The sequence below is a fragment of the Bubalus kerabau genome, chromosome X (assembly GCF_029407905.1).
Source record: "Bubalus kerabau isolate K-KA32 ecotype Philippines breed swamp buffalo chromosome X, PCC_UOA_SB_1v2, whole genome shotgun sequence".
Classification (NCBI taxonomy): Eukaryota; Metazoa; Chordata; class Mammalia; order Artiodactyla; family Bovidae; genus Bubalus; species Bubalus kerabau.
Window position 1 is genome coordinate 101,259,217 of NC_073647.1, and position 15,027 is coordinate 101,274,243.

Sequence of the window (15,027 nt, forward strand, 5' to 3'; positions counted from 1 at the left end):
GATGCTTTTGAACTGTGGTGTTGGAGAAGACTCTTGAGAGTCCCTTGGACTGCAAGGAGATCCAACCAGTCCATTCTGAAGGAGATCAGCCCTGGGATTTCTTTGGAAGGAATGATGCTAAAGCTGAAACTCCAACACTTTGGCCACCTCATGGGAAGAATTGACTCATTGGAAAAGACTCTGATGCTGGGAGGGATTGTGGGCAGGAGGAGAAGGAGACGACAGAGGATGAGATGGCTGGATGGCATCACTGACTCGATGGACGTGAGTCTGAGTGAACTCCGGGAATTGGTGATGGACAGGAAGGCCTGGCATGCTGCAGTTCATGGGGTCACAAAGAGTCAGACATGACTGAGCGACTGAACTGAACTGAACTGATACTTTCCACATTGTATATCCCTTCTTACTTTGCTATAAATTAATTGTCCATATATGCATGAGTTTCTCAGCTACCTATTCTGTACTATTTATCTATTGTGTCTATTTACATGCCAATAACATATTGTTTTGATTACTATAGCTTTGCAATATAGTTTGCAATTAGGATGTGTGATACTTCCAACTTTGTTCAACATTCTGAAGATTGTTTTGACCAACTGAGATATTTTGTGGTTCCATACAAATTTTAGAATTTTGTTTCTCTCCCTGTTAAAACTGCCACTGACATTTTGATAGAGATTACCTTTACTCTACAGCTGTTTTGGTAGTATGACTATTTTAACACTACTAATTCTTCCAATCTATGAGCACAGAATTTAATTACATTTTTTTTGTCTTTAGTTGATTTTATCACTGCTTTATAATGTACAATTTAAATTATTTTACCTCCTTGGTTAAATTTACTCCTAGATATTTTATTCTTTTGAATTTACTTGGAAATGAGATTGTTTCCTTAATTTATCTTCCTGATATTGTGTTGTTAGTGCATAGAAATGCAACTGACTTTTGTATATTGATTTCATATCCTGCAACTTTACAAAATTGGTATATTAAATCTAACATTTTTTGTGAAATATAGATTTTTCTATACACAATAGCATATTTTCTGTAAATAGAGACAGTTTTATTTCTTTATTTAAATATGGATGCTTATTTCTTTTGCTGGCCATTTCTCTGCCAAGATTCAGTACTATGTTGCATAAAGTAGGAAGTATGTTTCATAATCTTAGATGAAAAACTTTCAGCTTTTCACCAGTGAGTATGATGTTAGTTGTGGGCTTGTCATAGATGACCTTTATGTTATTGAGGTATGTTTCCTTTATATCTAGCTTGTTGAGATTTTTTATAATTAGATGTTGAGTCCTGTCGAATATTTTTGTATATCTATTGACTGTGTGCTCAGTTGTGTCCAATTCTTTGCAACCCCATGGATTGTAGCCCACTGGGCTCCTCTATCCAGGGAATTTTCCAGGCAAGAATACTGGAGTGGGTTGCGATTACCTACTCCAGGGGATTTTCCCAACCCAGGGATCGAACTGGCATGTCTTGTATCTCCTGTACTAGTATACATATTCTTTACCACTGCTGCACCTGGAAACCCAAGATTTGTGTGTGTGTGCCTAAAATCTGTGCAAAGTGCTAGAATGCCTTACTGCCAAGGGGTGAAGAAACAGTGGAAGCTAAATCAACTCCAACTTTGTATCTGAAGCCAAGAAAAGATCACATGATTTTTATTCTTCATTTTGTTAATGTGATGTATCACCTTCACTGATCTGCATAATCCCATCCTTGTAATGAATCCCACTTGATTATGTTGTCTGATCTATTTAATATATTGTTAAATTCCATTTGTTAATATTTTGTTGAGTATTTTTGCATCTATGTTCATCATAGATATTAGATTGTAACTATTACTTTTATTGTTCTTATCACACTTTAGTATGTCAGTAATTGTCACCTGTAAAATTAGTTTGATAGTTTTCTCTGATTTGTGAAGTTTTAAGAATGAGTGAGTGAGTGAAGTCGCTCAGTCATGTCCAACTCTTTGCGACCCCATGGACTGTAGCTTACCAGGCTCCTCCGTCCATGGGATTTTCCAGGCAAGAGTACTGGAGTGGGTTGCCAATGGACACTAATTCTTCACTAAAATTTTGGTAGAGTTCACTAGTGAAGCCAACTGGTTCTTCATATTTACTTTTTGGTGGTTTGATTCAAATGATTCAAGTCCTTTACTTGTAATTAATCTGTTCAGATTTTTTATTTCTTCATGATTCAGTCTAGGTGGATTATATATTGATAGGAATGTTTCCATTTTTTCTAGGTTGTCCACATGTTGGCATATTATTGTTCATGGTAGTCTCCTGATCTTCTATTTGTGTTATATCAGCTATAATATCTTCTCCTTCACTTCTAATTTTATTTATTTGAATCCCCACTCTTCTTTTCAGTATCTAGTGAAATGTTTGTTTCTTTTATTTATTCCTTCAAAAAACAGCTCTAAATTGTATTGTTTTTTTTTCTATCACATTTTTATTTCAGTTATTTCTATTTTGCTTCTACCAACTTTGGGCTAAGTACATTCTTCTTTTTATACTTCCTTGAAAGGTATAAAGGCAGGCATATTATTGATCTTCTCTTTTTATTATTGTAGGGATTTATTGCTGTCAACTATTCTCATAGAATTCTTTTTGATGTAATCCATAAATTTTAGTGTTTTGCTTCCTTTCTCATTTCTATAAAGATATTTTTAAAATTTCTCTTTTGATTTTTTCCTTTGATTTATTGAGTATTTAGTAGCATATCATTTAATCACCACATATGAATTTGTAACTGTGAATTTTCTAGCTTTTCCCTTGCAATTTATTTCTAGTTTTATACCAGTGAGGACAAAAAAGTCTTATACCAGTATGGACAAAAGAGATGCTTGGTATGATTTTAATCCTCTTAAATTTATTAAGCCTGTTGTTAGTCTATAGTAGTATCTATCCTGGGGAATGTTCCATGTGTGCTGTGTATTCTGTTAGAATAAATAATATGTAAATGTCAGTTCAGTCCATCTCATCCAAAGTGTGGTTTATGTTCAATGTTTCCTCATAAATTTTCTGAAAGAAAGAATATCATGTGGCAGATTCATTTTGATATTTGGCAAAACTAATACAATTATGTAAAGTTTAAAAAAATAAAATGAAAAAAAATAAATAAAATAAAATAAAAAACCTCAAAAAAAAAGAATAGATGGAGGAATTGAAAAATATAAATTAAATTCAATGGGAGCACTGAATATGAACTAGAAAGAGTGAAACAAAAAAGATAAAAGATCATCACATAGTTCAGTTGCTTTTAAACATGGCTGCTCATTAGAAACATATGTGGAGCTCTGGTGAAAAACAGCAATACCTGGGCATTTGTATTTTTCAAAAAGCTTTCAAGATAATTGTGATATGCATCTAGATTTTAAATAGTGAACACAGGTTTTTCTATTAAATGGTAGTGATGATACAGAGTTCTATTGTTTGTAGAGCAATCATGATACAATGGTATTGTGTGTAATAGTTACATAATCACAATAGTAAAAGATGTTTATTAGTTTTCACAATCAAGAAAAGAATAGTTTTCACAATCAATAGCCAGACAAAAAATAAATTACAATTGCAAGCCATATTGGGAACAAGATTAACCTAACAATATTTGGGGGGGGGGGGTCAAGCAGAGTGATGTGGTAGGTGGAATTGCATACATGCACATGTTTTCATCCACTCAGCCAGTCTATGTCTTTTGGTTGGTGCATTTAATCCATTTCCATTTAAGGTAATTATTGATATGTATGATCTTAATACTGTTTCTTAATTGTTTCGAGTTTATTTTCTGTAGGTCATTTCTTTCTCTTGTGTTTCCTGCCTAGAGAAGTTCCTTTAGCATTTGTTGTAAAGCTGGTTTGGTGATGCTGAATTCTATTAACTTTTGCTTGTCTGGAAAGCTTTTGATTTCTCCATCAAATCTGAATAAGAGTCTTGCTGGGTAGAGTATTCTTGGGTGTAGGTTCTTCCCTTTCATCATTTTAAATATATCGTGCCATCCCCTTCTGGCTTGTAAGGTTTCTGTTGAGAAATCTGCTGATAGCCTGTGAAAGTTCCCTTGTATGTTGTCATTTTTCCCTTGTTGCTTTTAATATTTTATCTGTCTTTAATTTTTGAGAGTCTGATTACTATGTGTCTCCATGTGTTCCTCCTTGGGTTTATCCTATCTGAGACACTCTGTGCTTCCTGGATTTGGTTGAATGTTTCCTTTCCCATGTTAGGGAATTTATCAGCTATTATCTCTTCAAGTATTTTCTCAGGTGCTTTTTCTCTCTCTTCTACTTCTGAGACCCCTATAAGGTGAATGTTGGTGTATTTGATGTTGTCCCAGAGGTCTCTGAGGTTGTCTTTGTTTCTTTTAATTCTTTTTTCTATATCCTATTCTGTGGCAGTGATTTCAATCATTGTCTTTCAGATCACTTATCCATTCTTCTGCCTCAGTTATTCGGCTATTGATTCCTTAGTGCATTATTCATCTGTTTGTTTGTTCTTTAGTTCTTATAGGTCTTTGGTAAACATTTCTTGCATCTTCTCCATTGTTTTCCCAAGATCTTGGATCATTTTCACTATCATTATTCTGAATTATTTTTCTGGAAGGTTGCCTATCTCCACTTCATTTAGTTGTTTTTCTGGGGTTTTATCTTGTCCCTTCATTGGGGACATAACTTTCTGCTTTTTCATCCTAATGAACTTTCTGTAATGTAGTTTTTGCTTTAGCTGCTGTGGGACTTCAGTTCTTTTTGCTTCTTCTGCCTGCCCTCTGATGAAAAGTTTCAAATTTTTAAAACTTGGAGTTGAGAATTCATCTCCTCTGAAGATGGGATGGGGATAAAATACAAGATCACCCAAACATTTCCCTTAGGACCCACAGCAATAGCTCTATGAGTCTCACACTTTAAAAAAAGTGAATTTTTAGCCTTAAATAATGTTGTTACATACAGACATTTTCTGATGGAAATGCAAGTATAAACGATAGGGATAGAGTAGGATATTTAGGGCTTCCCTCGTGGCTCAGATTGTAAAGAATCTGCCTGCGATGCAGGAAACATAGGTTCAATACAGGAGACACAGATATAACACAGGGAACTATAGTCAATATGTTGTAATAACCTATAATGGAAAATAATTTCAAAAATAATATATGTGCATTTATATAACTGAATCACTTTGTTGTGCTCCTGAAACATTGTCAATCAACTATACTTTAATAAAATATATATATTAAGAAAAAATGGGAAATTTTGTAAAATGAATATTCCAAATTTGAAAGAAAAATTACACGTTGGCTAAATAATCTGTAGTAATCTTCAACATTAGCCTTTTACCACATTTTCTTCAAGTATCTTTGGTCAGTCAGTTCAGTCACTCAGTCGTGTCTGACTCTTTGCAGCTCCATGGACTGCAGCTAGACAGGCATCCCTGTCCATCACCAACTCTCAGAGCTTGCTCTAACTCATGTCCATCGAGTTGGTGATGCCATCCAACCATCTCATCCTCTGTCATCCCTTGCTCCTTCTGCCTTCAATCTTGCCCAGCATTAGGGTCTTTTCCAATGAGTCAGTTCTTCACATCAGGTGGCCAGAGTATTGGAGTTTCAGCTTCAACATCAGTCCTTCCAATGAATATTCAGAACTGATTGGATCTCCTTGCAGTCCAAGGGACTCTCAAGAGTCTTCTCCAATACCACAGTACAAAAGCATCAATTCTTCAGTGCTCAGCTTTCTTTATAGTCCAACTCTCACATCCATTCATGACTACTGGGAAAACCATAGCTTTGACTAGATGAACCTTTGTCGACAAAGTAATGTCTCTACTTTTTAGTATACCATCTAGGTTGGTCATACCTTTTCTTCCAAGGAGCAAGCATCTTTAACTTTCATGGCTGCAGTGATTTTGGAGCCCAAAAAAATAGGCTCTCATTGTTTCCATTGTTTCCCCATCTAATGGTATGAAATGGTATGGACCTAACAGAAACAGAAGAATATTAAGAAGAGGTGGCAAGAATACACAGAAGAACTATACAAAAAAGATCTTCATGACCCAGATAACTACGATGTTGTGGTCACTCACCTAGAGCCAGACATCCTGGAATGTGAAGTCAAGTGGGCCTTAGGAAGTATCACTATGAACAAAGCTAGTGGAGGTGATGGAATTCCCATTGAGCTATTTCAAATGCTAAAATATGATGCCATTGAAGTGCTGTACTCAATATGCCAGCAAATTTGGAAAACTCAGCAGTAGCCACAGGACTGGAAAAGGTCAGTTTTCTTCCCAATCCCAAAGAAAGACAATGCCAAAGAATGTTCAACCAGCCACACAATTGCACTCATCTCACACGCCAGCAAAGAATGTTCAAAGTTCTCCAAGCTAGGCTTCAGCAGTACATGAACCGTGAACTTCCAGATGTTCAAGCTGGATTTAGAAAAGGCAGAGGAACCAGAGATCAAATTGCCAACATCTGTTGGATTATCAAAACAGCAAGAGAGTTCCAGAAAAAACATCTATTTCTGCTTTATTGACTATGCCAAAGCCTTTGACTGTGTGGATCAAAACAAACTCTGGAAAATTCTGAAAGAAATGGGAATACCAGACCACCTTACCTGTCTCCTGAAAAATCTGTATGTAGGTCAAGAAGCAACAATTAGAACAGGACATGAACCAACAGACTGGTTCCAAATAGGGAAAGGAGTATGTCAAGGTTGTATATTGTCACCTTGCTGGTTTAACTTATATACAGAGTATATCATGCTAAATGCCAGGTTGGATGAAGCACAAGCTGGAATCAAGATTGCTGGGAGAAATATCAAATACCTCACCTACACAGATGACACCACCCTTACGGCAGAAAGTGAAGAAGAACTAACTGCTACTGCTAAGTCACTTCAGTCATGTCTGACTCTGTGCGACCCCATAGACGGCAGCCCACCAGGCTCCCCTGTCCCTGGGATTCTCCAGGCAAGAACACTGGAGTGGGTTGCCATTTCCTTATCCAATGCATGAAAGTGAAAAGTGAAAGTGAAGTCGCTCAGTCATGTCTGACTCTTAGCGACCCCATGGACTGCAGCCTACCAGGCTCCTCCATCCTTTGGATTTTCCAGGCAAGAGTACTGGAGTGGGGTGCCATTGCCTTCTCCAAGAAGAACTAAAGAGCCTCTTAATGAAGGTGAAAGAGGAAAGTGAAAAAGTTGGCTTAAAACTCAAAATGTAGAAAACAAAGTTCATGACGTCTGGTCCCATCACTTCAGGGCAAATAGGGTAACAATGGAAACAGTGAGAAACTTTATTTTGGGGGGCTCCAAAATCATTGCAGATGGTGACTGCAGCCATGAAATTAAAAGATGTTTGCTCCTTGGAAGAAAAGCTATGATCAACCTATTCATTGGAAGGACTGATGTTGAAGCTGAAACTCCAACACTCTGGCCACCTGATGTGAAGAACTGACTCATTGGAAAAGACCCTAATGCTGGGCAAGATTGAAGGCAGAAGGAGCAAGGGAAGACAAAGGATGAGATGATTGGACGGCATCACCAACTCGATGGACATGAGTTAGAGCAAGCTCTGAGAGTTGGTGATGGACAGGGAAGCCTGTCATGCTGCAGTCCATGGGGTCCAAAGTGTCAGACACGACTGAGCGACTGAACTGAACTGAAACTGATCTTCAGGGTGTCTGTAAAATGTACATGGCCCTCACTGGGCAAAACCCTAGGAACATAATACTTACATTTCCACACAGGGTATACCTAAACAAGTAAACACTCTGTGCGAGTGCAAGTAGGGCCTTCCATTCTTCTGGACCACAGTGCACTATGCAACCTCTGTCTTTATCCTAGAGAACTGCTTCCATCCAGCACTCAGTAACACCCACCCCGTGGCTGACGGGGGCGCCAGATGTAAATAGTCACCAGGGACCCCATTCTAAATAGTGTGGAGGAGGGTCTGCTTATGACAGAGACGGCCAAGCAGGGGACATAAAATAGGAGAGGCAGTGGAGTTCTCCGGGTGGGGTCCACGTCCTGTTACTGGGTGCATTCTGTACACACAAGCTCCTTCCTTGCCTGCAGTCAATTCATGAAGACTTGACTTCATTAAGGAGGGGTTGGGGAAAGGTGGGGTCTGGCTCCATGCGCCTCCAGCTGGCGTCCCCCACCCCAGGGCAACCCCGCCCAGATTTGACAGAGCTAGCCCAAGCGGAGAGAGAGGCGGGGAGAAGCTGCCGGGTGGAAGGCGGGGCCGGCCGCTTCAAGCCGGCCAATAGGCGGCTCTCCAGGGCTGAGCCAGGAAAGGGCAGGGACGCAGCACCACCGCCTCGAGAGTTTCCCTTGTGGATGCACGGCCCCGGTGACTCCGCTCCTCCCGGCGCAGAGGGGTCTCAAGAGGCCGGAGGAGCGGACTCAGGACGGGATTTCCGAGAAAGGAGAGAGGAAGGGTGCTCCACCCGCTCTGGAGTGGTTAGGTAAAAGATGAAGGGCCGGCGGCGGCGGCGCCGGGAGTACTGCAAGTTCGCGCTGCTGTTGGTGCTATACACGCTGGTGCTTCTGCTCATCCCCTCGGTCCTGGACGGCGGCCGCGACGGGGACAAGGGCGCCCGGCACTGCCCGGGCCTGCAGCGCAGCCTGGGAGTGTGGAGCCTGGAGGCGGCGGCGGCGGGCGAGCGCGAGCAGGGCGCGGAGGCGCGGCCAGCCGCAGAGGGGGGCGCTGGCGGGTCCCCCAGGTCCCCGGGCAACCTCAACAGCGCCGTCGGGGAGGCTGCGTCTCACGAAAAGCAGCACATCTACGTGCACGCTACCTGGCGCACAGGCTCATCGTTCCTGGGAGAGCTCTTTAACCAGCACCCGGACGTTTTCTACTTGTACGAACCCATGTGGCATCTGTGGCAGGCGCTGTATCCGGGCGACGCCGAGAGCCTGCAGGGCGCACTCCGCGACATGCTGCGCTCGCTCTTCCGCTGCGACTTCTCAGTCCTGCAACTGTACGCGCCGCCCGGTGACCCTGCCGCGCGGCCCCCGGACGCGGCCAATCTCACCACGGCCTCCCTCTTTCGCTGGCGGACCAACAAGGTCATCTGCTCGCCGCCGCTGTGCCCTGGCGGACCCCGGGCCCGCGCCGAGGTCGGACTCGTCGAGGACGCTGCCTGCGAGCGCAGCTGCCCACCCGTGGCACTCCGAGCCCTGGAGGCCGAGTGCCACAAGTATCCGGTTGTGGTCATCAAGGACGTGCGCCTCCTCGACCTGGGCGTGCTGGTGCCCCTTCTACGCGACCCAGGCCTCAACCTGAAGGTGGTGCAGCTTTTCCGCGACCCGCGGGCTGTCCACAACTCGCGTCTCAAGTCCCGGCAGGGGCTGCTGCGCGAGAGCATCCAGGTGCTGCGCACCCGCCAGAGGGGCGACCGCTTCCACCGCGTGCTGCTGGCGCACGGTGTGGGCGCTCGCCCCGGGGGAGCATCCCGCGCGCTGCCCGCCGCGCCGCGTGCCGACTTTTTCCTGACCGGCGCACTCGAGGTGATCTGCGAAGCCTGGATGCGCGATTTGCTGTTCGCGCGCGGCGCTCCCACCTGGCTGCGGCGCCGCTACCTAAGGCTGCGCTACGAGGACCTGGTGCGGCAGCCGCGCGCCCAGCTGCGACGCCTGCAACGCTTCGCTGGGCTCCGCGCGCTCGCAGCCCTCGACGCCTTCGCGCTCAACATGACGCGCGGCGCGGCCTATGGCGCCGACCGGCCCTTCCACCTGTCAGCGCGCGATGCCCGCGAGGCCGTGCATGCCTGGCGCGAGCGCCTGAGCCGAGAGCAGGTGCGCCAGGTGGAGGCCGCCTGCGCCCCAGCCATGCGCCTGCTGGCTTACCCTCGTAGTGGGGAAGACGGCGATGTCGAGCCGCCTGAGGACGAGGAGACAGAGCTGGAGACCGAGGCGGACAGCGCCACGTAGCCCGCCACCCGCGCCCCCGGGACGGATCCGGGTAAGGTGGCCCCCGGGCAGGGAAGGGACAGGAAAGGGTCTTCTGGGAGCTTGGATCAGCCTGCAGGGGAAGGGGAGGGATGCCGTCTCAGATGGATCTCAGCGGGTGAAAATAGGTCCGAGCAGTGGGGTAAGCCCAGCTGGGAGGATTTGGGAGAGTCATCTGGATCTCTAGAATAGCCACCTGCCTTCTCAGAGGAAGACCCTGAGAAGGTAGAGGTTAATAGCTGAGGCGGGACCCAAGCCTCCACACTCTGTTTCCTCTCTGAAGTAAGAGGTAGTATGGTCTGTTGAGAATGAGGGAGTGGGGAAAGGAGAGGGAGGAGGGGTCTGAGCGGAGTAGAGAAGGTTTGAAAGTCACAATGAAGCTCGAGATTGGGAATTGACATGAAAAGCATAGTATTTCGTGGACCATTTAGGTCCATCATTATCATTTCATCTTGAGGCCACTCTGTCCTATGGGGAAACCTTTTGAAGCAGTGTTTGCAGGCACAGAGAAAACCAAAAAGCAGGATTTGAGGGAAAGTTATTCACTGTTATCCTACCTGCCCCTAATCCGTTTCATATTTCTTCTCTGCCTCTGCCTCTCTGACTTGCAGACTCCGAGGCTTTCCTTTGGATTTACCAAGCAAACAGGCGTAGTCAGGCCTCTCTTGGGACACTTTTTGTACGTGTATGTGTGTGTGTCTCAGGCTCTGGTATATTGGCCGGGAATGGATTTTGATTTCCCCTGGTGACTCCCCCCACCCCCGCCCCCAATTGCTGGCGCCCGCAGGATATTTGACCATATCCCGTTCACATTAGCTCACAAAAGCTGCCTGATCTGCTTCCTCTAATGCAGACAGAACCTCTGGGCTGGGCTTCCCCAACTCTGCCCCGTCCCCTGGAGAGATGGAACCTTGGATGGGCATTAACATCTTTGACTGTGACTGCAGAAGGATCTTTGTGAAAAGATATCCGCCCCCCCGATTTTTTTTTTTTTTGGTTCTTTCTGTGTAAAGCATATATCCAAAGCTATCCTAAGATGCCAAAATGGGGCTTAAATGATCTCAAAATGTGTTCAGTATCTGGGTCAGCCTATGGCCTGTTCATTGGGCTGAGGGAAATTTGTTCTGCATGATGCTGACCTCAGGAGTCTAGTGAGTGGAATAGGAATGTGATTCCCCAAACTTGGTATGAGTTGAAAGGGTGCAGTCCAGAGGAGGAAAAGCATCGTGGGCTGGGCGGAAGTGACTTAAGTTTCCATTCATTAGTTTACAGTGTAATTCAGTATTCCTCTGGGATGAAGCTCTGAGGACAAAGTTGAAGATGTTAATGAAGATGGATTTTGTTGCTGTTAATAGAGCCAGGGTTGCAGAGTGATTATGGAAGCTGATTTTTCTCCCAGTGATCAAGTGGTTTTCTTAGTTTCTGTAATTGCTTAGAAAGTCTGTGTTCTTTCCTAAGCAGAGTGAAGGTAAAAGGCACCGGGTGACTTGGAACTTGTCACTTTTTAACAAAAACATCCTTTCATCTGCTAATCCTGTGTTTACAGATGTAAGTAACATAATGGTTCCCAACCCTCCTTCATGGGTCTGAGGGGCCATCTCTTGAGGACAAATTGCTGCAGTGTTTTATGGCTTTAAGAGCTGACAGTCTCCCAGAAATTTTTAGTGTTATTTTTTTCATTTTTACTAACATTTGGCACTGACTGGGGTGAGGTAAGAAAGTGAACTGAGAGTAGGATTCGAGGCCACAAGTCTTCATCCTCTAGGAGGTTAGAGTCTGTGTGGGTCACAGTGACTATGGGGCCAGACATTGGTGCTGGAGTTTGGAACAGCCAATCGGGGCTTCCTTTGCAAGCTTGCAGGGACATTTGGGAACAAGCTTTAAGCTCTTTCATTCTCTGGTGATTGAACCCTTCCTCCGGCCTTTCTGCTGGAATTATTGGGCAAGCACCATGTCACCACCAATCAGTAGATTTATTAAAATGCTTGTATTCCTGGTTCCTAGAAGGATAATGTTATTGGCCAACTGATGAGTTTCCAAAAGTCTGTCATATTTCACTCTAGGGATGGGAAGGGGATGGATCCTTAGGTACCAATGCATTGAGTTAGGCATAATGGTTATATCATTGTTATGACTGCCAATGAAAATAATAAATAATCTATAATAGGAATAGAAAAAGTTGTATTTGAGCCAAACTGAGGACTATAGCCCAGAAGACAGGAAGACGGATGACTCTGAAGAACTTCTCCAAAGAAACGTGGTTTTCAGCCCAGTTTTGTATTTTTTTCAGAACAAAGAACACTAAGCAAGTCAGGAATCCATTCTGTCCAGGTTTTTAAAAAAAAAAAATCAGCACCTACACAGTCAGTATGGCCTCAGCCCCTGGGAAGTGAGTCATCATGGAAGGAGCACCAGCATTGGTATCCCAGGAAGGGAGACATTTAATTTTTATTTTTAACATGGACAACACTTTACTTCTGTGCCCTTTTCATTAATAAAGTAGATGAACAGTGTATGTTTGATAGGCCACAAACAGGCTGTTTTAGTTAGCGTCACATTTGAGTTAAATCATGTATAAACCAGAAGGACTTCCCCATACTGCCATATGTGAGCATTTCTTTCAACACGGCATATTATCGGTTTTATAGATGAGAAATCAAAGACTCAGAGAAATCAAATAACTTGCCCAAAGTCACACCTGGGCTGCTGAAGGTCAGGCAACAGTGGTGTTAGACCCCAGAGCTCAGAATCTCTCCGTTATAACACACCCTCATCTGCCCCCTGTACTATCTCCTGGCACACCTTTGGCACCACTACAGCCAGGTTTAGTGGCTAGTCTAGGGTGAGAACCACATTTAGCTTTATTAATAATATTGAAAAAACCAATAAAATATCCCTGAGCACTGCCAACAGCAGCTACACAGGAGAGCCTGTGACTCTAGCTAGGGCCGTCTTCCCCATGGCTGTCCTTCACCTGGGACCCTGCGGCATGCCCCCAGCTCAGAAGTGAATTAACCTGAGTGGCTTCTGGATGCTCCAGACCTGACAGCCAGGATTTGGCAGGGTGGGGGGTCAGTGCACTTTTTTTCAGGTCTGGGTGGGAATTGTAGCAACAAACCAAGTCACCAAGGAGCCAGGCCTATTCCATCTTTTCCATCTTCTTGGCTTTCCTTCATCAAATTATCTTCCCACTGTCACAAGATGGTAGCCTCAGCAAGAAGCATCACTTCCTCACCCAACTATGCAGGGTTGTGAAAATGCAGAAAAGAAGGAAGCTGGTTAGCAAGGGGTGCAGTTTTCCCTCATATGTCTCTCTCGCCTTCAATCTGGTTATAAAACCTTCCCCAGAAGCCCCTACCCCAGCTGACTTCCTTTTATGTCTCACTGGCTAGAACTGGGTCACATGGTCTGACCTAACCCAGTAATTGGTGAAAGGGAAAGGCATCCTCTTGACTGGCTTAGACCAGTGGGTTCTCAGCCCTGGCTGAGCTTTACCTTCACCTGAGGAGTTTTTTGGGTTTGTTTGTTTTTTTAATGTCACTATTAAAAGAGCTCAATCCACAGAGATTCTGATATAATTGGTTTGGGGTGGGATCCAGTTATTGGGATGTTTTAAAAGCTCCCCATGGGGATTGTACAGTGCAGCCAAAGTTGAGAGTCACCAACTTGGACCAGTCTTGCTTCATGCCCTGGGCTGAGCTGTTGCCACTGGATCAAGATCAGGATGGGGACTAAAAGGGTGTTGATGAGCAATGAACTGTCTGCCACAGTCATTCATGTGGAAGAACTTGGAGCTGTGAAATACCACACAGCTGTACAGAGTTAATATGGCAATAGGGAAAACAGCTTAAATTAATCATGGCTCTATATATCACCCTCTCACGTTCCTTCAGTGATGCTAGTTCCCCAGTGGTGCTAGTAGAAAAGAACTTGCCTGCCAATGAAAGAGATGAAAGAGACATGGTTCACTCCCTGGGTTGGGAAGATCCCCTGGAGAAGGTCATGGAAACCCACTCCAGTATTCTTGCCTGGAGAATCCCATGGACAGAGGAGCCTGGCGGGCTAGTCCATGGGGTTGCAAAGAGTCAGACACAACTGAGTGATTTAGCACACACACAGGCTCACTTCATAGAAGTAATCACTATGTTTCTTGTGATGTATGTCTAGGAATGTTCTATGCAAATTCAAACAGAAATATAAAGCCCTTTTGTACTTAAATCTTTTTAACTCCTTAAAATTTTTAAATTGAGATATGACATAACTTTATATTATTTTCAGGTGTTACAACATAATGGTTCAGTATTTATATGTATTGCAAAAGAGCTCCACAGTTAGTCTAGTTAATGTCCATCACCACACATAGTTACATAGTTTTTTTCTTATGATGAGAACTTTTAAAATCCACTTTCTTAATAACTTTTAAGTATATGGGAATTCCTTGATGGTCCAGTGGTTAGGACTCAGCATTTTCACTGCTGAGGCCCCAGGTTTAATGTCTGGGTGGGTAACTAATATCCCACAAGCCGTGTGACGTGGTCATTGTGTGTGTGTATGTGTGTGTATACACACACAATGTAGTATTATTAACTTTAGTCACCATGCTATACATTACATCTCCATGACTTATTTATTTTATAACTGGAAGTTTTTACCTTTTGACCCCCTTCACCCGTTTCAACCTCTGCCCCCTGCACCCTCTGCTTCTGGCAACCACTAGTCTGTTCTTTGCACCTATGAGTTCATGGGTTTTAGGAGGGGAGTAGAGGGCTTGATTTCACATATAACTGAGATTATACAGTATTTGTCTTTCTCTTTCTGACTTCACTTAACATAATGCCTTCAAGTTCCATCCAGGTTGTCACAAATGGCAGTCTCATTCTTTTTTTATGATTGAATAGTAATTCCTTGGATACTATATTTGCTTTATCCGTTTATCCATGGATGAACACATAGTTATTCCCATATCTTGGATATTGTAAATAACGCTGCAGTGAACATGGGAGTACAGATATCTTTTTGAGTTACTGTTTTCATTTCCTTAGGGTAAATACCCAAGATTGGAATTGCTAGAT

At 43.8% G+C, this 15,027-nt stretch overlaps 1 protein-coding gene across 9 annotated transcripts in view; it reads left to right on the plus strand.

Annotated features, from left to right (window-relative positions):
- Positions 1–8,313: 8,313 nt before the first annotated feature.
- The window catches only part of CHST7 (carbohydrate sulfotransferase 7), a 77,674-nt gene continuing 70,960 nt past the window's right edge, over positions 8,314–15,027 (plus strand). For 5 of the 9 annotated variants that reach the window (XR_008708571.1, XR_008708575.1, XM_055564967.1 and 2 more), the window contains exon 1: positions 8,314–9,968. Coding sequence is in view for 3 of the 9 variants with exons in the window: in XM_055564967.1 (XP_055420942.1) it covers positions 8,477–9,937 (1,461 nt within the window). In the remaining 6 variants the exon portion in view is untranslated. Of the gene's footprint in view, positions 9,969–11,413; positions 11,504–15,027 lie in introns of all 9 variants that reach the window. The other 4 variants (XR_008708570.1, XR_008708573.1, XR_008708572.1 and 1 more) reach the window with 2 other exon arrangements.